General features: G+C 57.0%; 1 protein-coding gene and 1 non-coding gene across 2 annotated transcripts; both read left to right on the forward strand.

The window, feature by feature from the left end:
• CWF19L1 (CWF19 like cell cycle control factor 1) lies at positions 1 to 26,222 on the forward strand. The gene is made up of 14 exons (XM_054174676.1): positions 1 to 54; positions 441 to 525; positions 1,430 to 1,508; positions 4,165 to 4,266; positions 7,596 to 7,810; positions 11,893 to 12,011; positions 12,636 to 12,720; positions 15,106 to 15,246; positions 16,295 to 16,409; positions 19,687 to 19,766; positions 20,624 to 20,833; positions 21,494 to 21,613; positions 25,004 to 25,101; positions 26,051 to 26,222. The coding sequence occupies exons 1-14, from the start codon at positions 32 to 34 to the stop codon at positions 26,193 to 26,195; spliced, it is 1,617 nt and encodes a 538-aa protein (XP_054030651.1). The 5' UTR covers positions 1 to 31; the 3' UTR covers positions 26,196 to 26,222.
• LOC128898717 (small nucleolar RNA SNORA12) lies at positions 21,172 to 21,313 on the forward strand. The gene has a single exon (XR_008462957.1). It is a non-coding gene; the product is annotated as a small nucleolar RNA SNORA12 (small nucleolar RNA).
• Positions 26,223 to 26,239: the final 17 nt, after the last annotated feature.

Raw genomic sequence — 26,239 nt, forward strand, 5'->3', positions numbered from 1 at the left:
GGCGGCGGGATCCGGGCTAAGTGTTTTCGCCATGGCAGCTTCCCCTCTTCGTGTGTAAGTGGAGCATGACGGGGCGGGACGGGATGGGATGGGATGGGGAAGGACGAACGGGACAGCAAGGGAAGGCATGGGACGGGGTAGGACGGACGGGACGGCAAGAGATGGGATGGGATGGGGTAGGACGGACGGGACAGCGAGGGATGGGACGGGACGGCAAGGGATGGGATGGGATAGGATGGGAAGGGCAGGACGGCAAGGGATGGGATGGGGTAGGACGGACGGGACGACACGGAATGGGATGGGATGGGGTAGGACGCACGGAACTGCAAGGGATGGGATGGGACAGGGCGGGGGGAGTGCCGTGGGAGAGCAGAGCTGAGCGGCGCTTTTCGGGCAGCTGAGCTGTGCCGCGCCGGTGCCTGGCGCGCTGTGTCCCGCAGGCTGGCGTGTGGCGACGTGGAGGGGCGGCTGGAGGCGCTTTTCGGGCGGGTCAGGGCCATCCAGGGCAAGAGCGGCCGCTTCGACGTAAGTCTGTGAGGGTCTTCGGGGGAAAGCCTGCTCGAGGGGTGCCCCACAGGGAGAGGAGCAGCGGGGGAGGGCGAGTGGGGCTGTTCCTCGTGGTGTTCCTGTACCCACAGGTCCACAGTGACCTGGGAAATGGCCTGGGTGGGCTCCGCGTTACGGAGGGGACTGGGGGGTGCGCTGGGGATGTTCGGGTGGGCTGGGCCCACTCTGGGGCTAGGAGCCTCTGCTTTCTCCTCAGGGTATGAAGGGGCTGGGGGAGGAGGCTTTGCACCCCTTCAGTGCTGCCAGCAGGTCCAGAGAGGTGATTCTGCTGCTTGATGCTGCTCCGGTGAGGCCTCACTTGTGTGCAGCTCTGGAGCCCTCAACATGGGAAGGACATGGACCTGATGGAGAGGGTCCAGAGGAGAGCAATGAAAATGCTCAGAGGGTTGGAGCAGCTCTGCTACCTCAGGAGGACAGGCTGAGGAAGCTGAGGGTGTTCAGCCTGGAGAAGAGAAGGCTCCAGGGAGACCTCAGAGCAGCCTTCCAGTACCTGAAGAGGCTCCAAGAAGGCTGCAGAGAGACTGTTGCCAAAGGCCTGCAGGGACAGGAGCAGGGAAAATGGCTTCAAAGCAGAGCAGAGCAGATTGAGATTGGATGTGAGGAGCAAGTTGTGCCCCAGGAGGCTGCTGGAACACTACAGCAGGCTGCCCAGGGAGGTGGTTGAGGCTCCATGCCTGGAGCTATTCCAGGGGAGGCTGGAGAGGGCTCTGGGCAGCCTGAGCCAGTGGAGGATGTCCCTGCTGAGTGCGGGGAGGTTGGCCTGGTTGAGCTTTGGAGGTGCCTTGCAGCCCAGCCCATTCTGTGGTTCTCTAGGTGGTGCTTGGCCAGGTGGCAGCTCTGACTTTCTCTGCTGCTGTTTTAGATGCTGTTGTGTGTTGGGAGTTTTTTTGGCTCGACTTCGGAAGCGGAGTGGGCAGAGTATCGCACAGGGGCCAAGAAAGGTAAGGAAGGTGATGTCCCCAGGGGTGCTGGTGGGGCTGCACTGCTTTGCTGCCTCAACACAGTGTGCTGCTGAGCTCAGGAACAGCAGTTAACTGGTGTCAGGCTAAAGCAGTTAAACTGAGGGAGGAAAATTCCACGCAGGAGGGGTAGATGGATCTCTGGTGAAACCCAGCTCTTGGATGTGGAAGCACCAAGATGCCTGTGTCCAGGTGGCCCACCCATGATTTGGGCATTGAGGGTCACCTGGCCAGTGCTGTGTGCAGTCACAGGAGAGGCACAGGATGCTGCTCAGTGGTGTCAGAATCTTCTCTCTCCTGGCCTTATGACTCCACTGATGTCCCTACCATCACTTCGTTATGTTTTCATCCTGAGGCAGTCCATCTTTTCTCAGCCTGAGAAGCTGCCTGTGGAAGTTTACAGCTCTTTGGGCAACAAGGCCATGAGATCCCAGCACACCTGCCCCAGTGTGTAGCCTTTCTTCTGCTACTCTTGGTGCTTCCCTCGCAGACGTTCCTGGTTGTTGCCTGTTCACACCCACTTCCACCACAGGCCTCCCTGCAGTGTGCAGCAGTGCTGTTCCTCCCTGCATTCAGGTCCAAGCAGAAAGGAAAGCAGAGGTGCTGGTGGGTTGAGTGTCTCACTTGGAGAGCATGATGCTTTCCAGAGCAGCAGGCTTTGCCCCTTCAGTCCCTGCAGCACTCATACTGAAGATGTTTTCCCAGCCATGGGCATGAAATGTCATATCTGAGCCTCTCTCCCTCTTTCCTCACCCTTCTTGTAAGGGAGGTGCTACTACCCTTGCATTGGTAGTGGTTCTCAATCCTCTTCAGTGCTACTCTGGCTCTTGCCCTTGGCTTGAGGCAAGCCAGAAAGGAGCTGGGAGTAGGTTTGTGACAGCTGTGTGAGCCTGGCTGAGTCCTGTTTGCTGCTTGTGGCTGCAGAGCTCCTAGGGTGAGGTGTGAGGTGTGCTGCCTTGCTGTGAGAATTCATGGAGAGCTGTTACTGGTTCACCCTTGGTTACCCCAGGAAGCTCTCCTGTGCCTGCAGGGAGAAGAATGGCTGCCAGCATCCAAGTCTGCCCTGGGCACACAGATAACCAACAAGATTCTGTGCCACATCCTTTTGGTTTTAAGTCTGCTCTGCAACTGAGAGCCATCTGCTGTGTCTTTGGACACAGCCTGAACCTTCCCTGGCACAGCTGGAGACTGTGTCCTCTTGTTCTGGTGCTGGGGGCCTGGCAGAAGAGACCAACCCCCACCTGGCTACAACCTCCCTGCAGGGAGTTGCAGAGAGCAAGAAGGTCTCCCCTGAGCCTCCTCTTCTGCAGGCTAAGCAACCCCAGCTCCCTCAGCCTCTCCTCACAGGGCTGTGCCCCAGACCCCTCCCCAGCTTTGTTGCCCTTCTCTGGACACCTTCCAGCAGCTCAACCTCTTTCCTGACCTGAGGAGCCCAGAGCTGGACACAGGACTCAAGGTGTGGCCTAAGCAGTGCTGAGCACAGGGCACAATGACCTCCCTGCTCCTGCTGGCCACACTCTTCCTGCTGCAGGCCAGGATGCCCTTGGCCTTCTTGGCCCCCTGGGCACACTGCTGGCTCCTGTTCAGCTGCTGTCCACCACCACCCCCAGGTCCCTCTCTGCCTGGCTGCTCTCAGCCACTCTGTCCCCAGCCTGTAGCTCTGCCTGGGGTTGCTGTGGCCAAAGTGCAGCCCCTGGCACTGGGACTTGTTCACTGCCATCCTGTTGGCCTCTGCCCATCTGCCCAGCCTGGCAAGGTCCCTCTGCAGAGCTCTCCTACCCTCTGACAGCTCAGCTCCTGCCCCCAGCTGGGTGTCAGCTGCAAACTTCCTGCTGATGGCCTCCATCCCCTCCTGCAGATCATCAATAAAGATATTGAGCAGGCTGGGGCCCAGCACTGATCCCTGGGGCACACCACTGGTGCCTGGCTGCCAGCTGGCTGTGGCACCATTCACCACCACTCTCTGGGCTCAGCCTCCAGCCAGTTCCTAACCCAGCTCAGAGAGCTGCTGCCCAGGCCAGGGGCTGACAGCTGGGCCAGGAGTTTGCTGTGAGGCTTTTTCTGTCTTCTGATACCTTGAAAATGTTTGATTTGTGCTGTTTGGAGATGTAATGTTTTATTGATCACCTAGCTGTAGAGCAATTAAAACTGGCCCTTCCCTTTGCTTTTCCTTGATGGTATCTACCAGTTCTGGGTGCAGTCACACAGCAAAGGCCTCCTGCCAAGTTAATAAAAGAGCTGAAGAAGCTGAGCTTTCTCCACCCCCCCAGAAACACATCAAAGCTTTGGAGTTTTTTGATAGCCATCTGATCTTAGCTCAGATTAAACTGCACCACCAGCTGCCCCCCTGCCCTGCTCTATTCACTTGGCATTGCCCTGGGAATGCTCCATGGGTTTGGAGCTGGGGATCACTTTGGAGCTGATTTTGTGCTCAGCAAGCTGAGGTTGTTCTCTGGGGGTGCATCTGTGCAAAGGGCAGACTTGGGGACATGTTTGGAAGGGTGGTTTCTTACTCTGTGCTTATTGCTTCTCCCAGCACTGCAAAGAGCACTGTTGGGGGCTGGAGGGCTGGGTGGGACCTGTTGCAAATGGTGTTTGGATTCCAGCAGAGTGAGTGCCCTGTGGCTTTCTTCCTCAGCTCCAATTCCAACCTACATTCTTGGTGCTAACGACCCAGAGGCTGTGAGCTATTTTCCAGACATCAATGGCTGTGAAATGGCTGAGAACATCACTTATTTAGGTAAGGTTGCCCTTGCTTTGTGGTAAGGGGGGGATCTGCATTGGCCCTGGGGTGCTTTCATGTGGTGCTTTTCTGGTGTGCAACCTGCTCTTGTGGCCAAGGAGGTCAATGCCATCCTGGGCTGCATGAGAAGGGCTGTGGGGAGGAGGTGAGAGAGGTTCTGCTGCCCCTCTGCTCTGCCCTGCTGAGGCCACAGCTGGAATCTTGTGTCCAGTTCTGGGCCCCTCAGGTCAGGAAGGAGCTCAGGGAAGTGCTTGAGAGAGTCCATGGCAGAGGCACAGAGCTGCTGCAGGCAGTGGAAGATCTTCCTCAGGAGCAGAGCCTGAGGGAGCTGAGGGCTCTGGAGCTTGCAGAGGAGGAGCCTGAGAGGTGAGCTCCTTGCTGGGGCTCAAGCTGTGCAGGGGCAGTGCCCAGAGGCTGGAGCCAGGCTCTGCTGGGTGCTGCCCAGTGCCAGCACAAGGGGCAGTGCTGGAAGCTGAGGCAGAGGAAGTTGCATGGAAAGAGGAGGGAGAAGTTTTCCCCTGTGAGGGTGCCAGAGGCCTGGAGCAGGCTGCCCAGGGGGGTTGTGGAGTCTCCTTCTGTGGAGATACTCAAAACCCACCTGGATGTGTTGCTGTGTGAGCTGCCCTGGGTGCCCCTGCTCTGGCAGGGGCTTGGACTGGCTGAGCTCTGGAGCTCCCTTCCAGCCCCTGGCATTCTGTGATTCTGTGACCTTACACACTTGCAATGTCACTCTCACTGATCCTTAGAGCTTTCATTTCAGTTTCTTCAGGTCAGACAAGCTCCCATGAGACTCACAGCAGAGCCACAGAGGCAGCAGAAGGGCTTTCTCCCTGCCTCCTTGATTAATGGTTCTTGAACTCAGAGCACAGAACAGCTGAAGTGGTGTTTCAAGTTTTCCCCTGTGAGGGTGCCAGAGGCCTGGAGCAGGCTGCCCAGGGGGGTTGTGGAGTCTCCCTCTGTGGAGAGATTCCAACCCCCCCTGGATGTGTTGCTGTGTGAGCTGCCCTGGGTGCCCCTGCCCTGGCAGGGGCTTGGACTGGGTGAGCTCTGGAGATCCTTTCCTAGCCCTGACACTCCCTGATTCTGTGATGTTTCCACCACAGAGCCCTTTCTCTAGAAACTTTAAGGTGAGATTTCTGAGGTTGAGAGTGGAGTTGAACTCTGTGTTAAAAGGCTGCTGCAGTCTGCAGTGTCAGATGTCAAACATAACCCTGCTGCTGCTGGTTTTTTACCTCTTTCACTTGTTGTGGTTTCTAACACTGAAGTTGCTAACCACAAGGAAGGGTGGTTGAAAGAGCCTCTGCTTTCAGAATATCTTCTAATAGGGCAGGGATTTTCTGCAGAGGGACTGGAATGGATTGGGTCCATGGGGCAGTGCTCAAGGGATGAGCTCCAGCAGGGCCAAGGGCCAGGTCCTGCACTGGGTCACAACATCCCCCTGGGGAGCTGCAGGCTTGGGGCAGTGTGGCTGGGAAGCTGCTGGCAGAAAGGGACCTGGGGGTGTTGATCAACAGGAGCCAGCAGTGTGCCCAGCTGGCCAAGAAAGCCACTGGCATCCTGGCTGGGAGCAGCAATGCTGTGCCCAGCAGGAGCAGGCAGGGCACTGTCCCCCTGTGCTGGGCACTGCTGAGGCCACAGCTCCAGTGCTGTGCCCAGAGTTGGGCTCCTCAAGGCAAGAGAGAGGTGGAGGTGCTGGAGCCAGGGCAGAGCAGGGCAAGGAAGCTGGGAAGGGCCTGCAGCAGAAATCTGCTGAGGAGAGGCTGAAGGAGCTGGGGATGGTTAGTGTGGAGAAGAGGAGGCTGAGGGGAGAGCTCCCTGCTCTCTGCAGCTCCCTGAGAGGAGGTGGTGGAGAGGTTGCTGCTGCTCTCTTCTCACAGGTGATGAACAAGGGGCAATGGCCTCAGGCTGCAGCAGGGCAGGCTCAGACTGGGCACCAGGCAAAGGCTTTTCCCAGCAAGAGTGGTCAGAGCCTGGCAGAGGCTGCCCAGGGAGGTGGTGGAGTCCCCCAGCCTGGAGGTGTTTCAGGGTGCTTTGGCTGTGGTGCTTGGGGCTGTGGGTTAGGGGTGACCCTTGCAGGGTAGGGTCAGTGGTTGGACTTGGTGACCCTGAGGAGCTTTGCCTCCCTGGATGGTTCTGTGGCTCTGTGACCACATTCCCATAGCATGCCCATCTTCCTATTGGAGATATTTCCTGCTCCAAGTGTGATTTTTGCTATGCTGTGAGGCTGTGCTGGAGTGGCAGAGGTAAGAAATGTCATTTTGGAGGCATTTTTGAAGGTCATGAAGCTGAAGCAAAGCTAAGAAAAACCCAGCTGGCTTCTTCAGAGGGTGGCACTTGGCAAAACCTCCCAACAACTGAAGCCACTTGCAGCTGGCAAGGTACTCAGTCTTCACACCCACCTCTTGCTGTGGCTTGGGTTTTGGGAGGCAAGATAGCAATGAGGAGAGAAAACTAGGGGTGGAAAGGGACCTTGAAAGAGCATCCAGTCCAACCCCCCTGCCAGAGCAGGGTCACCTGGGGCAGGTCACACAGGAGCACATCTGGGAAGGTACTGAATGTCTTCAGTGAAGGAAACTCCACAACCTCCCTGGGCAACCCATCCTAGTGTTTTGTCACCCTCACAGTGAGCAAGTGTTTCCTTCTGTTCACATGGAACTTCCTCTGCTCCAGCTTGCTCCCATTGCCTCTTGTCAGAGAATCAGAGAATGGGCTGGGCTGCAAGGCACCTCCAAAGCTCAACCAGGCCAACCTCCCCACACCCAGCAGGGACATCCTCCACTGGATCAGGCTGCCCAGAGCCCTGGCCAGCCTCCCCTGGAATAGCTCCAGGCATGGAGCCTCAACCACCTCCCTGGGCAGCCTGCTGCAGTGTTCCAGCAGCCTCCTGGGGCACAACTTGTTCCTCACATCCAATCTCAATCTGCTCTGCTCTGCTTTGAAGCCATTGCCCCTGCTCCTGTCCCTGCAGGCCTTTGGCAACAGTCTCTCTGCAGCCTTCTTGTAGCCTCTTCAGGTCCTGGCAGGCTGCTCTGAGGTCTCCCTGAGCCTCCTCTTCTCCACACTGACCACCCCCAGCTCCCTCAGCCTCTCCTCACAGCAGAGCTGCTCCAACCCCCTGAGCATTTTCATTGCCCTCCTCTGGACCTTCTCCATCAGGTCCATGTCCTTCCTGCCTTGAAGGCTCCAGGCCTGCACACAGTACTCCAGGTGAGGCCTCACCAGAGCAGAGTCAAGCAGCAGAATCACCTCTCTGGATCTGATTCTGCCCCTGATGATGATGCTTTGCCCTGTTCCCCTCTCAAGCCCCTGCCTGTGTATTCATGCAGGCCGTCGGGGGCTCTACAGCGGTGCATCTGGGCTGCAGATTGCATACCTGAGTGGCACTGAGGCCCAGCAAGAGCCAGCTCCTGCCTACAGTTTCAGTGCAAAGGATGTGGCAGAACTGAAAACCTCTTTGTTATCAACCCCCAACTTCAGAGGTGTGGATATCTTGCTGACATCCCCCTGGCCCCGGGGCGCAGAGACCTTTGGCAACAGCGCAGTAAGTGTTCTGTTCCCTCGTGGAGAGGGCTTCCAGGTGGATTGCACAAAGGGTTCCCTTTCTGCTCCACATTGCCTGGGCAATCTCTCCACCAAACACCTCACAGAAATCACAGTCTGGCACAAAGCATCTGCTTGGAAGAGCCCTCCAAGCTCATCCCAGCCTTTGACCCAGCACTGATGGGTTAACACCGAACCCTGTCTCTAAGCGCCAGCTCCACACACTGCTGGAGCACCCCCAGGCATGGTGACTGCAGCACTGCCCTGGGCAGCCTCTCCCAGTGTCTGAGAACCCTTCCAGGGCAGAATATTTCCTGAGCTCCAGCCTGAGCCTCCCCTGGTGCAGCTTGGAACCATTGCCTCTTGCCACCAAGGAGCAGAGGCTGCCCCCTCCTTGCTCCACCTGAGGGAGAGCAATGAGGTCTCCCCTCAGCCTCCTCTTCTCAGGCTGAACAACTCAGGACCAGTGGGAAAGGAATCTGTGAACCTTCACTGTGTTTTGTCTGTCCCTGCCTGAAGAGTCTGAGACAAGGGTGTGCAGCTCATCTGGAGAGCTATCATGCACCATAATAGAGGACAACCAGGGGATCAGGCCTAGTCAGCATGGGTTTGTGAAAGGCAGGTCCTGCTTGATCAATCTGATCTCCTTTCTGTGACAAAGTGTCCTGCTTAGTGGATGAGGGAATGGCTCAGGTACCTGGACTTCTGTAAAGCCTTGAACATGGTTCCTCATAGCATCCTCTTGGACAAACTGAGTGCCTGTGGCTTGGATGGATGTTCCCTCTGCTGGGTAAAACACTGGGCCCAAAGAGTGATGTGGAGTGGAGTTAAATCCAGCTGGTGGCTGGTCACTAGTGGTGTTCCTCAAGGCTCAGTGTTGGGACCACTTCTGTGTTACAGCTTTACCAATGACCTTTCTGAGGAGATGGAGTGAACCTTCTGTAAGTCTGGAGCCCCTGTGGCAGGAGAGATCTGGAAGGTGTCCAGAGAAGGGCCAGGAGGAGGAGCAGAGAGCTGGAGCTGCTCTGCTGTGAGGACAGCCTGAGAGAGTTGGGGTTGTGCAGGCTGGAGAGGAGAAGGCTCCCAGGAGAGCTTCTGGTGGCCTGCCAGGAGCTGCAGGGGGCTGCAGGCAAGCTGGGGAGGGACTTGGGAGGGGGTGAGGGAGGGATAGGACTGGGGGGGCTGGAGCCAAAGGAGAAGTGGGGAGCTTGGGATTGGCTGTGAGGAAGAAGTTGTTCCCCAGGAGGGTGGTGAGAGCCTGGCCCAGGTTGCCCAGGGAGGTGGTGGAAGCCTCCTGCCTGGAGGTGTTTGCAGCCAGGCTGGAGGTGGCTGTGAGCAACCTGCTGCAGTGTGAGGTGTCCCTGGCCATGGCAGGGGGTTGGCACTGGCTGAGCCTTGAGGTCCCTTCCAGCCCTGGCAGCTCTGGGATTCTCTGATTCTGTGACAAGTTGGGTGGGAGCATTGATCTGCTTGAGGATAGAGAGAGCCTCCAGGGGGCCTTGCACAGCCTGGATCCGTGGGGCCAAGGTCGACTGCATGAGCTTCAGCAAGGCCAAGTGCCAGGTCCTGCACTTGGGCCACAAAACCCCCAGGCAGTGCCACAGGCTTGGGGAGGAGTGGCTGGAAAGCTGCCTGGTCGAGAGGGAGCTGTTTGGACAAGTGGCTGAACATGAGCCAGCAGTGTGCCCAGGTGGTCACAAAGGCTGATGGCATCCTGGCCCCTGTGTTGAAACGAGTGTGGCCACCAGGAGCACAGAGGTGATGTGTCTGCCTCTACTCTGCACTGGTGAGGCTGCACCTCAGGTATTGTGGTGGGTTTTGGGCACCTCAGCACAAGAAAGACATCAAGGTGCTGGAGTGTGTCCAGAGCAGGCCAGTGAGGCTGGTGAAGGGCCTGGAGAGCAGGGCTTGGGGGGGAGCAGCTGAGGGAGCTGGGGTTGCTTAGTGTGGAGAAGAGGAGGCTGAGGGAAGGCCTTCTGCCTCTCTGCAACTCCCTGAAAGGAGGTTGTCATGAGGTGGGTGTAGCATAGAACAAGAGGGAATGGCCTCAAGCTGCACAGGGGGAGGTTTGGGCTGGACACCAGGAAAAACAATCTCCCTGAAAGGGTTGCCAGGCTTTGGAACAGGCTGCCCAGGGAGGTGGTGCATTGATCATCCCTGAATGTGCTCAGAAGCCATGGAGATGTGGTGCCTGGGCACATGGCTGAGTGGTGGCCTTGGCAGGGGAGGGTTAATGGCTGGACTCAGTGATCTTGAAGGTCTTTTCCAACCTAAATCATTCTCTGATTTCTGTGCTTTCTTGAGCTATTGCCTGTCCCATTGCCTCAGAGCAGGGGGCTGCCAGCTCAGGGTCTCTTTCCCTATGCTCTCACCAAAGGTAAGGAGGTAACAAACTGAACTTTCTCTTTCCCCTTGCTCCTTTCCTTCCCTTCCCTTATCAGTCTAAGGCTAATAGTGAAAACAGCACTAGAACCTTCCCCCAAGGAAATGACTGGAGGTCTGCTCCTTGGTTGTGTTTTTTGTTTTGCTCTGACTTCTCAGGGGTGACAGTGGGACAAAATTTTGCTTTATGAGGAAGCCTCAGCAGCTCTCTGAGCTGGGCTAGCAACTGGCTGGAGGCTGAGCCCAGAGAGTGGTGGTGAATGGTGCCACAGCCAGCTGGCAGCCAGGCACCAGTGGTGTGCCCCAGGGATCAGTGCTGGGCCCCAGCCTGGTCAATATCTTTATTGATGATCTGCAGGAGGGGATGGAGGCCATCAGCAGGAAGTTTGCAGCTGACACCCAGCTGGGGGCAGGAGCTGAGCTGTCAGAGGGTAGGAGAGCTCTGCAGAGGGACCTTGCCAGGCTGGGCAGATGGGCAGAGGCCAACAGGATGGCAGTGAACAAGTCCCAGTGCCAGGGGCTGCACTTTGGCCACAGCAACCCCAGGCAGTGCTACAGGCTGGGGGCAGAGTGGCTGAGAGCAGCCAGGCAGAGAGGGACCTGGGGGTGGTGGTGGACAGCAGCTGAACAGGAGCCAGCAGTGTGCCCAGGGGGCCAAGAAGGCCAAGGGCATCCTGGCCTGCAGCAGGAAGAGTGTGGCCAGCAGGAGCAGGGAAGTCCTTGTGCCCTGTGCTCAGCACTGCTTAGGCCACACCTTGAGTCCTGTGTCCAGCTCTGGGCTCCTCAGGTTAGGAAAGAGGTTGAGCTGCTGGAAGGTGTCCAGAGAAGGGCAACAAAGCTGGGGAGGGGTCTGGGGCACAGCCCTGTGAGGAGAGGCTGAGGGAGCTGGGGTTGCTTAGCCTGCAGAAGAGGAGGCTCAGGGGAGACCTTCTTGCTCTCTGCAACTCCCTGCAGGGAGGTTGTAGCCAGGTGAGGGTTGGTCTCTTCTCCCAGGCCCCCAGCACCAGAACAAGAGGACACAGTCTCAAGCTGTGCCAGGGGAGGTTCAGGCTGGAGGTGAGGAGAAAGTATTTCCCAGCAAGAGAGGTTTGCCCTTGGGATGTGCTGCCCAGGGAGGTGGTGGAGTTTGGGAAGAGCCTGGATGAGGCCCTTGGTGCCATGGTTTAGTTGATCAGATGGTGTTGGGTGATAGGTTGGACTTGATGATATTTGAGGTCTTTTCCAACCTGGTTTATTCTGTTCTGTTCTGTTCTGTTCTATTCTATTCTGTTCTGTTCTGTTCTGTTCTATTCTGTTCTGTTCTGTTCCTTTATGCTTGAATCACACCCTAAATCCTTGGCACTGGGCACAAGGTCAAACCTTGCCTGAATGGCTTTGACATCTGTTTGCCAAACTCACCTTGTGCTGCCCCAAATTCACTAGACCAAGAGAAGGAAATAGTGACAAGCTTGGATTGATGAAACAAGTGGCTGCAGCCCCCAGGAGCACAGAGTGGAGGAAATGAGTAGGCTGTGGTTGGTGGTAAGAGATCAAGCCCTTCTGACTTGCTGTGTTCCAGCTGCAGGGAATGGTGACCACTGGAGTCAGTCTCTCCATTGCCAGTGTGCAGCTGCACAAACAACTGTTTAGCTTTTTTTTGCTGCAGTCTGACAGGTTTTGGGTGTTTTCTTTTCAAACTGAAGCTTGGTTTCTCTTTTGTAGGGAGAAATAGATACCAAGAAATGTGGCTCCAAGCTGATATCTGACCTGGCTGCAAGTCTCAAGCCAAGGTACCACTTTGCTGCCCTGGAGAAGGCTTACTATGAAAGACTTCCTTACAGGTGTGTAAGACCAGGTGAAATCTCCTCTGTTCTGCCAGAAGAGTTCAGGTCTTCAGGAATGCAGAAGGATAACATGAGAGTCATGTCAGTAAGTCACAGACTCACAGAGCTGGAAGGGAGCTCAAGGCTCAGCCAGTGCCAACCCCCTGCCATGGGCAGGGACACCTCACACTGCAGCAGCTTGCTCACAGCCACCTCCAGCCTGGCTGCAAACACCTCCAGGCAGGAGGCTTCCACCACCTCGCTGGACAGCCTGGGCCAGGCTCTCACCACCCTCCTGGGGAACAACTTCCTAAGATCTAATCTAAATCTCCCCTCCTGTAGCTTGGATCCATTCCCCCCAGTCCTGTCACTCCCTCACCCCCTCCCAAGTCCCTCCCCAGCTTGCTTGCAGCCCCCTGCAGCTCCTGGCAGGCCACAGTAAGGTCTCCTGAGAGCCTTCCCCTCTCCAGCCTGCACAGCCCCAAGCCTCTCAGCCTGTCCTCATGAGTCCACCCTCATGTCCTTCCTGGGCTGTGTGTGATTGTCATGCTGCCTGAGTAGCTTGCTGGGGGCCAGGTGGGTTTCCCACTGCCCTTTGCCATGTTGCCTGTGCCAATGCAGTGATGTTTTGCTTCCTCACAGAAACCACACAGTGCTGCAGGAGAGCCCTCGGCACGTCAGCAGGTTCATCGCGCTGGCCGAGGTTGGCAATGCAGGCAAGAAAAAGGTACTGCTGCCTCTCAATCCTTCCCCCTTCCCCAAATGCAAGTAATACAGCAGCTTTGGCTGGGGGACAGCATTGTTCCCTTCAAAGCTTCCCTGGGGTGGAGGGATCTCTCCCACTCTCATTTGTTCCTTGTGGCAGAGGAGTAAGGGCTGCAGGAGGTGTTCTGAGGCACCGTGGTTCTCCTCTCCCTGCTCAATTGGCACATAGAGGGAAACAGTTACAGCTGCAGAGGGAAACAGTGACACAGCTGCCCTTCCTTCCTCTTCCTCAGCTGCTTTACCTGTTTGCTGTTCACCTGAGCTGCTTTAAGAGGGAAGCAAAATTGCAAAGGAGCCCTGACAGATCTTTGAAGCTAAGGAACCTCTGGGAAGGGAAGGGCCTCTTCTGTTGGGGGTTGGTTTGGGTTTGGTTTTTTAACCCCTTCCTCTTTTCCTCTTACATTACAGAATATTGGTACAGAAGGACAGGTTATAGAATTGTCAGGGCTGGAAGGGACCCCAAGGCTCAGCCAGTGCCAACCCCCTGCCATGGGCAGGGACACCTCACACTGCAGCAGGTTGCTCACAGCCACCTCCAGCCTGGCTGCAAACACCTCCAGGCAGGAGGCTTCCACCACCTCCCTGGGCAACCTGGGCCAGGCTCTCACCACCCTCCTGGGAACAACTTCTTCCTCACAGCCAGTCTCAAGCTCCCCACTTCTACTTTGGCTCCAGCCCCCCCAGTCCTGTCCCTCCCTCACCCCCTCCCAAGTCCCTCCCCAGCTTGCTTGCAGCCCCCTGCAGCTCCTGGCAGGCCACCAGAAGCTCTCCTGGGAGCCTTCTCCTCTCCAGCCTGCACAAGCCCAACTCTCTCAGGCTGTCTCCAGAGCAGAGCAGCTCCAGCCCTCTGCTCCTCCTCCTGGCCCTTCTCTGGACCCCTTCCAGCCCCTCCAGAGCCTTCCTGTGCTGGGGGCTCCAGAACTGGCCCCAGAGCTCCAGCTGTGGTCTCAGCAGAGTGGAGCAGAGGGGCAGAATCCCCTCCCTGGCCCTGCTGGCCACACTTCTCTTGCTGCAGCCCAGGCTCTGCTTGGCTCTCTGGGCTGCAAGTGCTCCCTGCTGGCTCCTGCTGAGCTTTTCCTCCCCCAGCACCCCCAAGGCCTTTCCTGCAGGGCTGCTCTCCAGCCAGTCCCTGCCCAGCCTGGATTGGTGCCTGGGATTGGCCTGAGCCAGCTGCAGGACCTTGCCCTTGCTCTTGTTGAGCCTCCTGAGGTTGTCCTGGGCCCAGCTCTGCAGCCTGCCCAGGTGCCTCTGGATGGATCCTTCCCTCCAGCTGTCAGCAGCACCACACAGCTTGGTGTTGTCAGCAAAGGTTATTAGTGGTTAAGGCACAGGAAGCAGAGCTGTTACCAAAACCAGTCCAGGAGTTCTGGACAGAAACAAAGCCTGGAAACAGGCAGTGGTCAAGGCTGTTTCTTTTTCAGTCAGGAGACACTTCTGGTGTTCAAAAAAGATCTTTCCTGTCATTGAAAGGAGTGAGCCACTTGGAAGCACTCCATAAACTGTTGGTTGCAGGCAGTGGGAGGCTGGCACAGGGAGTGTGTTTTCCATGCCCTGGTTTGCTGAGTTCTCCCAGGGCTAATCTGTGTGCTCCTGCTTTGGGCTTCAGTTCACAGCCAGCCTCTGCTGAGGTACAGTCATAGAATCAGTAAGGTTGGAAAAGACCTCAGAGATCATCAAGTCCAACCTGTCACCCAACACCTCCTGACAACTAAACCATGGCACCAAGTGCCACATCCAAGCCTTCTTTGAACACCTCCAGGGATGGGGACTCCACCACCTCCCAGGGCAGCACATCCCAAGGGCCAGTCTCTCTCTCTGTGAACAAATCTCTCCTCGCCTCCAGCCCAAACCTCCCCTGGCACAGCTTGAGACTGTGTCCTCTTGTTCTGGTGCTGGCTGCCTGGGAGCAGAGACCAACCCCCACCTGGCTACAACCTCCCTGCAGGGAGTTGGAGAGAGCAAGAAGGTCTCCCCTGAGCCTCCTCTTCTCCAGGCTAAGCAACCCCAGCTCCCTCAGCCTCTCCTCACAGGGCTGTGCCCCAGACCCCTCCCCAGCTTTGTTGCCCTTCTCTGGACACCTTCCAGCAGCTCAACCTCTTTCCTAACCTGTGGAGCCCAGAACTGGACACAGGACTCAAGGTGTGGCCTAAGCAGTGCTGAGCACAGGGCACAAGAACTTCCCTGCTCCTGCTGGCCACACTCTGCCTGCTGCAGGCCAGGATGCCCTTGGCCTTCTTGGCCCCCTGGGCACACTGCTGGCTCCTGTTCAGCTGCTGTCCACCACCACCCCCAGGTCCCTTTCTGCCTGGAAAGCTACTCACATCTGAGCCCTCTGTTTCTGTTGCAGTATCTCTATGCCTTCAGCATTGTTCCCATGAGCATGATGGACCCTGCAGAGCTCGTGAAGCAGCCCCAGGATGTCACTGAGAATCCATACAGAAATCTGCAGAAGGCAGCACAGAAGAGTAGAACAGCACTGCCTGCTGAGGTACTGCTGCCTTCTCCCCCCCAGCTCTGCAGTCTGCTTTCCCTCTTTCATGGCCCAGGAGTTGAAACAGTTCTTGGCTTTATTCTTGGAATATTTCTGTCCCCACCCCCCCAGGGTTCTGGGTGAACTAATTGCTCCAACCAAATTTGTAGATGCAGTGCATGGGAGTTCAGTGCAGTTTGTTCCTTCTCTGGCCACCCATGTCCTGGGCTGATACCCAGCAGCATGGGCTGAAGGTGGAGGGAGGGGGCTCTGAGCCTCTGCTCTGCTGAGACCTCACCTGCAGTGCTGGGTCCAGCTCTGGACTCTTCAGCGCAGGAGATACAAGGACCAGAGGAGGCCACAGCTATGGTCTGAGGGCTCAAAGCCCTCTGCTGTGAGGGCAGGCTGGGAGATTGGGGGTTGTTCAGCCTGGGAAAGCTCTGGGGAGACCTTCTTGTGGCCTTTGAGTACTTAAAGAGGCTGATTGGAAAGCTGGGGACAGACTTTAGCAGGAGCTGTAGCAGCAGGGTGTGGGGGGGGATGGCTTTAAGCTGAAAGAGAGGAGATTCAGACTAGATACAAGGAAGAAATGCTTTATGCTGAAGGTGGTGGGACCCTTGCCCAGGTTGCCCAGAGAGGTGGTAGGTGCCCTATCCCTGGGATCATTCCAGGTCAGGTTCAGTGGGGCTCTGAGCAACCTGCCCTAGTTGAAGTGAATCCTGCTCATTGCAGGGGGGTTGGATCAGATGACCTTTAAAATCCCTTCCACCTCAAACATGCTCTGGTCTGCCTGGTGATGCTGTAGTCAGATCTGCTTGCATGTCTGGGCTGTTGACTGTGGACACCTCAGCATACTTGGTCTTACTCTTTCTAAGCTTGTAGGCTCCAATCAAGCCTTTGCAGATGGCCCTTAGCTTTCTCCCTCAGGCTGCAGACCACTTCGGTGCTACTTTGACGTTGCACTTCCACCCTGTCCCTCGGTGCAGTGCTGGTGAGCTTGGGTGTCTTGGGTGCAGGGGTTTGGGTTTTTTTGCTTAATGGCCTCTGGTTTCCATGTCCTAAACAGGAGGAAGCAGCTTGCCAGTTTTTCTTTGATTTGAAGAAGCAGCACCAGGGAAAGAAACGTCCCTCAGGTGGGAGGGAGAGAGGGGACTGCCAGCCTAAGCAAGCCAAAAAGCCTCGTGAGTATGCAGATGCTCTTTCATTTCCCCTGAGCTGCTCCCCTGAGGCCCTGCTCCAGCTCACTCTTCCTTTTTCTCCAGCTGTTAAGCCTGCCAAAGTGCTCTGCTCCTCCACTAGGTGCTGTGGGAACACAGAGGAGCGAAGGGGCCCCTTGCATCTCACAAATGTGACAATCAGTAGACTCCCAGAGCTGGCAGGGCTGGAAGGGAGCTCAAGGCTCAGCCAGTGCCAACCCCCTGCCATGGGCAGGGACACCTCACACTGCAGCAGGTTGCTCACAGCCACCTCCAGCCTGGCTGCAAACACCTCCAGGCAGGAGGCTTCCACCACCTCCCTGGGCAGCCTGGGCCAGGCTCTCACCACCCTCCTGGGCAACAACTTCTTCCTCACAGCCAATCTCAAGCTCCCCACTTCTCCTTTGGCTCCAGCCCCCCCAGTCCTATCCCTCCCTCACCCCCTCCCAAGTCCCTCCCCAGCTTGCTTGCAGCCCCCTGCAGCTCCTGGCAGGCCACCAGAAGCTCTCCTGGGAGCCTTCTCCTCTCCAGCCTGCACAAGCCCAACTCTCTCAGGCTGTCTCCAGAGCAGAGCAGCTCCAGCCCTCTGCTCCTCCTCCTGGCCCTTCTCTGGACCCCTTCCAGCCTCTCCAGAGCCTTCCTGTGCTGGGGGCTCCAGACCTGGCCCCAGAGCTCCAGCTGTGGTCTCAGCAGAGTGGAGCAGAGGGGCAGAATCCCCTCCCTGGCCCTGCTGGCCACACTTCTCTTGCTGCAGCCCAGGCTCTGCTTGGTTCTCTGGGCTGCAAGTGCTCCCTGCTGGCTCCTGCTGAGCTTCTCCTCCCCCAGCACCCCCAAGGCCTTTCCTGCAGGGCTGCTCTCCAGCCAGTCCCTGCCCAGCCTGTATTGGTGTCTGGGGTTGGCCTGAGCCAGCTGCAGGACCTTGCCTTTGGTCTCGTTGAGCCTCCTGAAGTTTTCCTGGGCCCAGCTCTGCAGTGGGCGAAACAGGGGAAAGTCAAAAGCATCTGTGGTGGTGGCAGCTGCAGCTCTGAACCAGACTGGCCCCTGAGCACAACAGGCAGTGCCACAAAGCATCTTGTTTCCATCTAGAGGCAATGCAAGAGCCTGCATCGTGGTGCTGATGGGTTCTTGGAACACCACTTCAGCTGTTCTGTGCTCTGAGTTCAAGAACCATTAATCAAGGAGGCAGGGAGAAAGCCCTTCTGCTGCCTCTGTGGCTCTGCTGTGAGTCTCATGGGAGCTTGTCTGACCTGAAGAAACTGAAATGAAAGCTCTAAGGATCAGTGAGAGTGACATTGCAAGTGTGTAAGGTCACAGAATGCCAGGGGCTGGAAGGGAGCTCCAGAGCTCAGCCAGTCCAAGCCCCTGCCAGAGCAGGGGCACCCAGGGCAGCTCACACAGCAACACATCCAGGTGGGTTTTGAGTATCTCCACAGAAGGAGACTCCACAGCCCTCCTGGGCAGCCTGCTTCAGGCCTCTGGCACCCTCACAGGGAAAAACTTCTCCCTCCTCTTTCCAAGCAACTTCCTCTGCCTCAGCTTCCAGCACTGCCCCTTGTGCTGGCACTGGGCAGCACCCAGCAGAGCCTGGCTCCAGCCTCTGGGCACTGCCCCTGCACAGCTTGAGCCCCAGCAAGGAGCTCACCTCTCAGGCTCCTCCTCTGCAAGCTCCAGAGCCCTCAGCTCCCTCAGGCTCTGCTCCTGAGGAAGAGCTTCCCCTGCCTGCAGCAGCTCTGTGCCTCTGCCATGGACTCTCTCAAGCACTTCCCTGAGCTCCTTCCTCACCTGAGGGGCCCAGAGCTGGACACAAGATTCCAGCTGTGGCCTCAGCAGGGCAGAGTAGAGGGGGAGGAAAGCCTCTCTCACCTCCTCCCCACAGCCCTGTTCCTTTCCATCCATGCAGTCATTTTACCTCATTTTTATTTGCCTTTACATTTTATTTTGCTGGTGCTCTCTTGCTGGTGGGCTGTAACCACTAATCTCTGGCAAATAGTGATGTGGCATTAAATCAGAGCACTCAGGTCAGAGCATGACAGTCAGCAGGGCTGTGTCTGCCACCACCTCCTCTCTTGCTGGAATTGCCCAGAGGCACCAGTTCTCTGACCAGATCTGCTTCCTGGAGCTGTGTCCTGACATCTTCAGCACTTTATCAGCTGGGAAGGGTGTCTGGAAAATAACAGCTCTTTCAGATCTTGTGCCCTGGTGGCCAAGAAGGCCAATGGGGTCTTGGGCTGCATTCAGAAGAGTGTGGCCAGCAGAGCCAGGGATGTTTTCCTCCCCCTCTACTCTGGGCTCCCCAGTTCAGGAGGGGCAGGGATCTGCTGGAGAGAGTCCAGAGAAGGTCAAGAAAGCTGGGGAGGAGTCTGGAGCACAACCCTATGAGAAGCAGGTGAGGGAGCTGGGGATGTTTAGCCTGGAGAAGAGGAGGCTCAGGGAGAGCTTCTTGCTCTCTCCAACTCCCTGAAGGGAGGCTGTAGCCAGGTGGGGGTTGGTCTCTTCTCCCAGGCAACAACAAGAGGACACAGTCTCAAGCTGCACAGGGGGAAGTTGAAGCTTGATGTTAGTTCTTCACAGACAGATTGCCCATGGGAATGGGCTGCCCAGGGAGGGGATGGGGTCAGCATCCCTGGAGGCATATAAGAGCCTGGATGAGGCACTTGGTGCCATGGTCTGGTTGATTAGTTAGGGTCGGGTGATCAGTTTGACTTGGTGGTCTTGGAGGTCTCTTCCAACCTGGGTGATTCTGTGATCTGCTGGAGAGGGTCCAAGAGGGGGCTGCAAGGATGCTGAAGGGCCTGGAGCACTGCTGCTGAGCAGAGGCTGAGAGCCCTGGGGCTGCTGAGTGTGGAGAGGAGAAGGCTGAGAGGGATCTGAGCAATGTCTCTCAAGAGCTGAGGGCTGGGGGTCAGGCAGGAAGGGCCAGGGCCAGGCTCTGCTCACTGTGCCCTGCCATAGGCCAAGGGGCAAGGGATGGAAAGTGCAGGCCAGGAGGTTGCAGCTAAGCATGAGGAGGAACTTCTTGCCTGGGAGGCTCCCAGAGGCCTGGAGCAGGCTGCCCAGAGAGGTTGTGGAGTCTCCTTCTGTGGAGCCTTTGCAGCCCTGTCTGGCTGTGTTCCTGTGTGCCCTGTGCTGGGTTCTCTGCTCCTGCTCTGGTGGGGGCGGGGGGTTGGACTCAATGATCTCTGGAGGTCCCTCCCAACCCCTCACATCCTCTGATCTTTGCTGTGACTGCTAACACTTGTTTCTCTCCTGTCTCCTAATAAAGCACAGCCCACAGGGCCCTGCTGGTTCTGCCTGGCCAGCCCCGAGGTCGAGAAGCACTTGGTGGTTAGCATCGGGACACACGTAAGTACCCGGCAGGGTGGCAGGGTCAGGCTGAGACACAGCAGTGCAAAAGAACAGTCTCCAATTTGAAATCTTAAAAAAAAAAAAAACAACCAACCAAAACAAACCAAAGAAAAACAACACCACAAACAAACTTTTGTTTGGAGCTGGCTCTTGGTTTAGTCTTCACTGTCTTCGCAGCGTCCCTCCGGAGGGTTAAGTGTACAGGCAGAGCCCAGCTGGATTCCCGTGGCAGAACCCTTCTTGCTGTGCCTGCCCTCCCTGGTTTACTTGAGGTTACCATCTGGCTGAACTCTCCCAGCATGCCCTCAGCATAAACTGGGGCCTGCTTTTGTCTGCAGCCATTGCCAGATCTCCCTGGGATGACTGGCTGCAGGCTTTGCCGTACAGAGATCAAAGTTCTCTCAACTTCCGTTTGAAATCAGCTCCTGAAAGTGCATCTTGGCATTCCCTTTGCTTCAAGTGAACTGCACCTGGATAGCATCATCCAAACTGCAGGGGTCAAGGCCTTCTTTTCAAAGCTGTGAGCAGCTTCCAAGTGGGTTTTCTTGGCACAAGCAGAAGTTCCAGCCACAGTGGTGAAGCTCCCTCAGCTGCTCCCCTGCAGACGAGGCGTTCTCTGCTGTCCCACAGGCTTTTGGGTTTCATCCTTTGCCAGCATCTCTCTTTCTCAACCCTCTGATAAGTAGTAAACTGCTAATAATCCCTCATAAGTGGCACAGAGCAGAAGACTTTCCTGCTCCTGAGCCGGGGGGGGGTGGGGGGATGCTCAGAATGGAGCCCTGGAATAACTCTCCCCAGCATGGTGAGTAGGTGCTGCTTGCAGTGAGTAACTGGTGTGTGTTGTTTCCCCCTAGTGCTATCTTGCCTTGGCCAAAGGTGGCTTATTGCCTGACCATGTCTTGATATTGCCCATTGGGCACTATCAGTCAGTGGTTGACTTGTCTTCAGATGTGGTAGAAGAAGTGACCAAGTACAAGTCTGCCCTAAAGGAGTTTTTCAGAAGCAAGGGAAAGAGATATGTCCTGTTTGAAAGGAACTATAGGAGTCAGCACCTGCAGTTACAGGTATGCTTTGGAGTGTCACCTTTCACTGCTCTGCAAAGGGATTGAAAGTCCCCCTGCAAAAATCTCCTCCTTCATCCTGTGCCTTCCCAGAGTGTGAAAAGAAGTTGTCCTGCCTACAGTCAGAGCAAAAAGAAACCAAGAGGCCTGCAAGCCTTTTAATTCTTTCTGTTACAGCAGCACAGCCTTGGTGGTGTTGAGGGGGGGCAGGAAACTTTTCCCTGAGTGTGTAACCAAAGCAGGCTGGAAATCCAAAGAGAGATGCAGAGCTTTGGTCATTGTCTACTAGTAGCAGCCCTTTGGTTTCTTTCCTCTTGCCACGTGTCCATCACCTAGGACTTCAGTGTGGTGGTTTCTCTGTGTGGCAGATCTGTACCCGTGTCAGAGCGGCCCGAGACCACCACAGAGAGCAGAAAGGAGAAGGCTGTGCTGAGAGCTTCTACAAGCCTGTAGTTTTCAGCACGTTGTTCAGCTCCTACATTAAACCCCAAATCTCATGAGTTTAAGCCTGCAGGGACAGGTGCTGCCCTGTCTCCTCTGATGATGCCAAACAGTACTGAGGAGCTCACCGGCTCCGGTGATGGGCTGACTGATTTCTGCAAGTGCTTCACGCTTGTCTTTCCTTCTACTTATGGACATGTTGTCCTCCCCCCTCCTCTCCAGGTGGTTCCTGTCCCACTGGACCAGTGTACTTCTGAAGACATTAAAGACTCCTTTATTGCACAGGCACAGGAACAGCAGATTGACTTGTCAGAGATCCCGGAGCACACGGATATCACGCAAGTAGGAGACGAGATGTCAGCTGTGCCTTGCATTCCCTCTGGCCTTTGCAGGCTGCTCTTCCCCTGAGCTCAGAGGCTGAGGGAGCTGGGGGTGTTTAGCCTGGAGAACAGGAGGCTCAGGGGAGACCTTCTTGCTCTCTCCAACTCCCTGCAGGGAGGTTGTAGCCAGGTGGGGGTTGGTCTCTTCTCCCAGGCCCCCAGCACCAGAACAAGAGGACACAGTCTCAAGCTGTGCCAGGGGAGGTGCAGGCTGGAGGTGAGGAAGAAATTCTTCCCAGAAAGAGAGATTGGCCACTGGAATGTGCTTCCCTGGGAGGTGGTGGAGTCTCCGTCCCTGGAGGTGTTCAAAACCAGCCTGGATGAGGCCCTTGGTGCCATGGTTTAGCTGATTAGTTGGTGCTGGGGGATAGGTTGGGCTGGATGATCTCAAAGGTCTTTTCCAACCTGGTTACTTCTGTCTTGTGTCACTTTGTGCAAGAGGTGGAGTTAAGGCATTGGAGGCAGACCACTGCAGGCTTGGAGATGTGCCAGATGTGTTGCTGCTGAGGGAGCTGGGGATACTCAGCCTGGAGAAGAGGAGGCTCCAGGGAGACCTAATAGCAACCCTCCAGTACATGAGGAAGGATGGAGAGAGTGTTTTAAAGGCCTGCAGTGACAGGAGCAGGGGCAATGGTTTGAAACTGGAGTAGATTTAGATTGGATGTGAGGAACAAGTTCTGCACCATGAGGGTAGTGGAACACTGCAACAGGTTGCCCCAGGGAGGTGGTTGAGGCTCCATGCCTGGAGATCTTCCAGGGGAAGCTGGCCAGGGCTCTGGGCAACCTGATCCAGTGGAGGATGTCCCTGCTGAGTGCAGGGGGTTGGACTGGATGATCTCCTTCCAAGCCAGAGCATTCCATGATTGTATGATTCTGCTCTTGTGAAGTGCCCAAGAACAGATGTGTTGCTTATCTGGAAACTCCTCCAGCTATGTGCAGGGCTTGCTGAAGTCATTGCCATGCCAAACACCAGTGCTGCTATGCACCAAGAGGGTTTTGGTTCCCTTGGATAAGACTTTGAACACAATGTTCCTGTTTTATCATAGTGTCATAGTATCAGTCAGGGTTGGAAGGAACCACAGGGATCATCTAGTTCCAACCCCCCTGCCATGGGCAGGGACACCCCACACTAGATCAGGCTGGCCACAGCCTCATCCAGCCTGGGCTTAAACACCTCCAGGGACAGGGCCCAAACAACCTCCCTGGACAACGCATTCCAGGGCTTCACCACTCTCATGGGGAAGAACTTCCTCCTCACCTCCAGCCTGAATCTCCCCACCTCCATCTTCACTCCATTCCCCCTAGTCCTGTCACTACCTGATATCCTGAGAAGTCCCTCCCCAGCCTTCTTGTAGCCCCCTTCAGATACCAGAGAACTGAGTCACTGGTGCTCAGTGGCCACAGGGAGACCTGATGGTGCAGCAGGACCCACAGAGGGCACGAGTGCAAGCTTGTCTCTCAGCCATGACAGCTTAGAGACCCACAGTGGCCTGCTCAGAAGCTGATTCTCAGCCAAGCAATGTGGAGGTGGCCTCTTCACACCCGTTCCTGCCTCTGAAAATGTGCCATGTTCCTGTGGCATGTCCTGGCTCAGGCTGAGAATGCTCAGAAGTGCCTGCTCCTCTCATTCCACCACCCTCTAGATGTAACTGCAGCATTAAACCACAAAGAACATTCCTGTTGTCATAGCTGATGAGCCCAGTGGAAAAAGATCCAGCACTTGGTTGTCCCTGACAGAAGCAGAGAATGGCAGGGGGTTCACTGGATGTTAGGGGTTGGAAGGGACCTCTGAAGTTCATCAAATCCAACCCCCCCTGCCAGTGCAGGAGCATAGAATCCAGCACAGGTCACACAGGAACACATCCAGATGGGTCTTAAAAGTCTCCAGAGAAGGAGACTCCACAACCTCTCTGGGCAGCCTGTTCCAGTGCTCTGTGACCCTCACAGTGAAGAAGTTCCTCCCCATGCTGAGGTGGACCCCACCATGCCATAGCCTACATCCATTACCCCTTGTCCTATCCCAGGGTACAACTGAGCAGAGCCTGTCCCCTCCCCACTGACCCCCAGCCCTCAGATGTTTATCGACACTTATTAAATCCCCTCTCAGTCTTCTCTTCTCCAGACTGGACTGGGTTTGGAATGGACCTCTGAAGATCATCGAGTCCACCCCCCCTGCCAAAGCAGGGTCACCCTAGAGTAAACCACCCAGGAACACATCCAGTTGGGTTCTGAATGCCACCAGAGATGGCAGCTTCACAACTTCCATCCTCTTCCACTGCCACTCTCACAGCAGAGAATTTTTCCCTTGTGTTTACATGGGACCTCCAGTCTGTGTCCACTGCCCCTTGGCCTGTCACAGGACACCACTGAGGAGAGTCTGTTTCCATTCCCCTCCTTCAGTTTAGACACCCATGAGCATTCCCTTCTTGCCCAGGTGGCCAAGAAGGCCAAGGGCATCCTGGCCTGCATCAGGAACAGTGTGGCCAGCAGGAGCAGGGAGGTCATTGTGCCCCTGGACTCTGCATTGGTTAGGCCACACCTTGAGTCCTGTGTCCAGTTCTGGGCCCCTCAGTTTAGGAAGGACATTGAGAGACTTGAAGGTGTCCAGAGAAGGGCAACAAGGCTGGGGAGAGGCCTTGAGCACAGCCCTGTGAGGAGAGGCTGAGGGAGCTGGGATTGTTTAGCCTGGAGAAGAGAAGGATCAGAGGCGACCTCATTGCCCTCTACAACTACCTGAAGGGTGGTTGTAGACAGGAGGGGGTTGGTCTCTTCTCCCAGGCAACCAGCACCAGAACAAGGGGACACAGTCTCAAGTTGTGCCAGGGGAGGTTTAGACTTGAGGTGAGGAAAAAGTTCTTCACTGAGCGAGTCGTTCGTCACTGGAATGTGCTGCCTAGGGAGGTGGTGGAGTCCCCATCCCTGGAGGTGTTCAAGGGGAGATTGGATGTGGCACTTGGTGCCATGGTCTAGTTGTGAGGTCTGTTGGAACAGGTTGGACTTGATGATCCTTGGGGTCTCTTCCAACCTTAGTTACTGTGATACTGTGATGAATGAGATCCCCGCTCAGGCTGCTCTTCTCCAGGCTACGCAGCCCCAGCTCCCTCAGCCTTGCCTCACGGAAGGCAGATGCTTCAGCTCCTTCAGCCTCTCAGGGGCTAGCTGCTGGACTCTCTCAGTAGCTCCTTCTCCTTGAGCTGGGGAGCCCAGAGCCGTCTGGCTGTCAGCCAGCGAGGCGTCCCTGGGCGGGCCGGTTTGCTCGGCCGAGGCTCCTCGGCGCTCAGGGTAGAGCCGCGCCGTCCCCACGCTCCTGCCCGCAGGCAGAGCTGGCAGGAGCCTCCCTGTCCCCGCGCAGGTGGTGCAGCCGGGGACGCCCTACTTCTACGTGGAGCTGGACACGGGGGAGAAGCTCTTCCACCGCATCCGCGGCCGCTTCCCGCTGCACTTCGGCAGGTCAGGACCTTCCCCCTCCCCTCTCCCTCCTCCCCTCCCCTCTCCCTCCTCCCCTCCCCTCTCCCTCCTCCCCTCCCCTCTCCCTCCTCCCCTCCCCTCTCCCTCCTCCCCTCCCCTCTCCCTCCTCCCCTCCCCTCTCCCTCCTCCCCTCCCCTCTCCCTCCTCCCCTCCCCTCTCCCTCCTCCCCTCCCCTCTCCCTCCTCCCCTCCCCTCCCCTCTCCCTCCTCCCCTCCCCTCTCCCTCCTCCCCTCCCCTCTCCCTCCTCCCCTCCCCTCCCCTCTCCCTCCTCCCTTCCCCTCCCCTCCCCTCGCCCTCTCCCCTCCCCTCTCCCTCCCCCCCCTCCCCTCTCCCTCCCCCCTCCCCTCTACCTCCCCCCCTCCCCTCTCCCTCCCCCCCTCCCCTCTCCCTCCCCCCCTCCCCTCTCCCTCCCCCCCCCTTCTCCCCCCCCCCCTTCTCCCCCCCCCCCTTCTCCCTCCCCCCCTTCTCCCTCCCCCCCTTCTCCCTCCCCCCCTTCTCCCTCCCCCCCCATCTCCCTCTCCCCCTTCTCCCTCTCCCCCTTCTCCCTCTCCCCCTTCTCCCTCTCCCCCTCCCTTCTCCCTTCCCCCTTCCTTCTCCCTTCCCCCTTCCTCTCCCTTCCTTCTCCCTTCCCCCTTCCTTCCCCCTTCCCCCTTCCTTCCCCCTTCCCCCTTCCTTCCCCCTTCCCCCTTCCTTCCCCCTTCTCCTGTCCCCCTTCTCCCTTCCCCCTTCTCCCTTCCCCCTTCCCCCTTCCCCCTTCTCCTTTCCCCCTTTCCCCCTTTCCCCCTTTCCCCCTTTTCCCCCTTTTCCCCCTTTTCCCCCTTTTCCCCCTTTTCCCCCTTTTCCCCCTTTTCCTTCCTTCTCCCTTCCTTCCCCCTTCCGCGTCTCCTTCCCTTCCCGCGGCGCTGACGGTGCCGCCGGCTGTGCTTTGCAGGGAGGTGCTGGCGAGCGAGGCGCTGCTGGCGGTGCCGCAGAGGGCCGACTGGCGGCAGTGCGCCGCCGAGCGGTCGGAGGAGGAGGCGCAGGCCCGCGCTTTCCGCCGCGACTTCCAGCCCTTCGACTTCGCCCTCCGGGCCTGAGGGCGGCGCTGACGGCGGCGGCGGCGGGGCCGGGGGCGGGCGGG

Source organism: Dryobates pubescens, chromosome 30 (assembly GCF_014839835.1).
Source record: "Dryobates pubescens isolate bDryPub1 chromosome 30, bDryPub1.pri, whole genome shotgun sequence".
NCBI classification, from domain to species: domain Eukaryota; kingdom Metazoa; phylum Chordata; class Aves; order Piciformes; family Picidae; genus Dryobates; species Dryobates pubescens.

Excerpts from the sequence above, each read along its gene's own strand:
- CWF19L1 (XM_054174676.1), top strand. The coding sequence starts at position 32 with ATGGCAGCTTCCCCTCTTCGTGT. Across the intron at positions 55-440 it reads GCAGCTTCCCCTCTTCGTGT|GCTGGCGTGTGGCGACGTGG; the intron begins GTAAGTGGAGCA and ends TGTGTCCCGCAG. Across the intron at positions 25,102-26,050 it reads TTCCCGCTGCACTTCGGCAG|GGAGGTGCTGGCGAGCGAGG; the intron begins GTCAGGACCTTC and ends TGTGCTTTGCAG.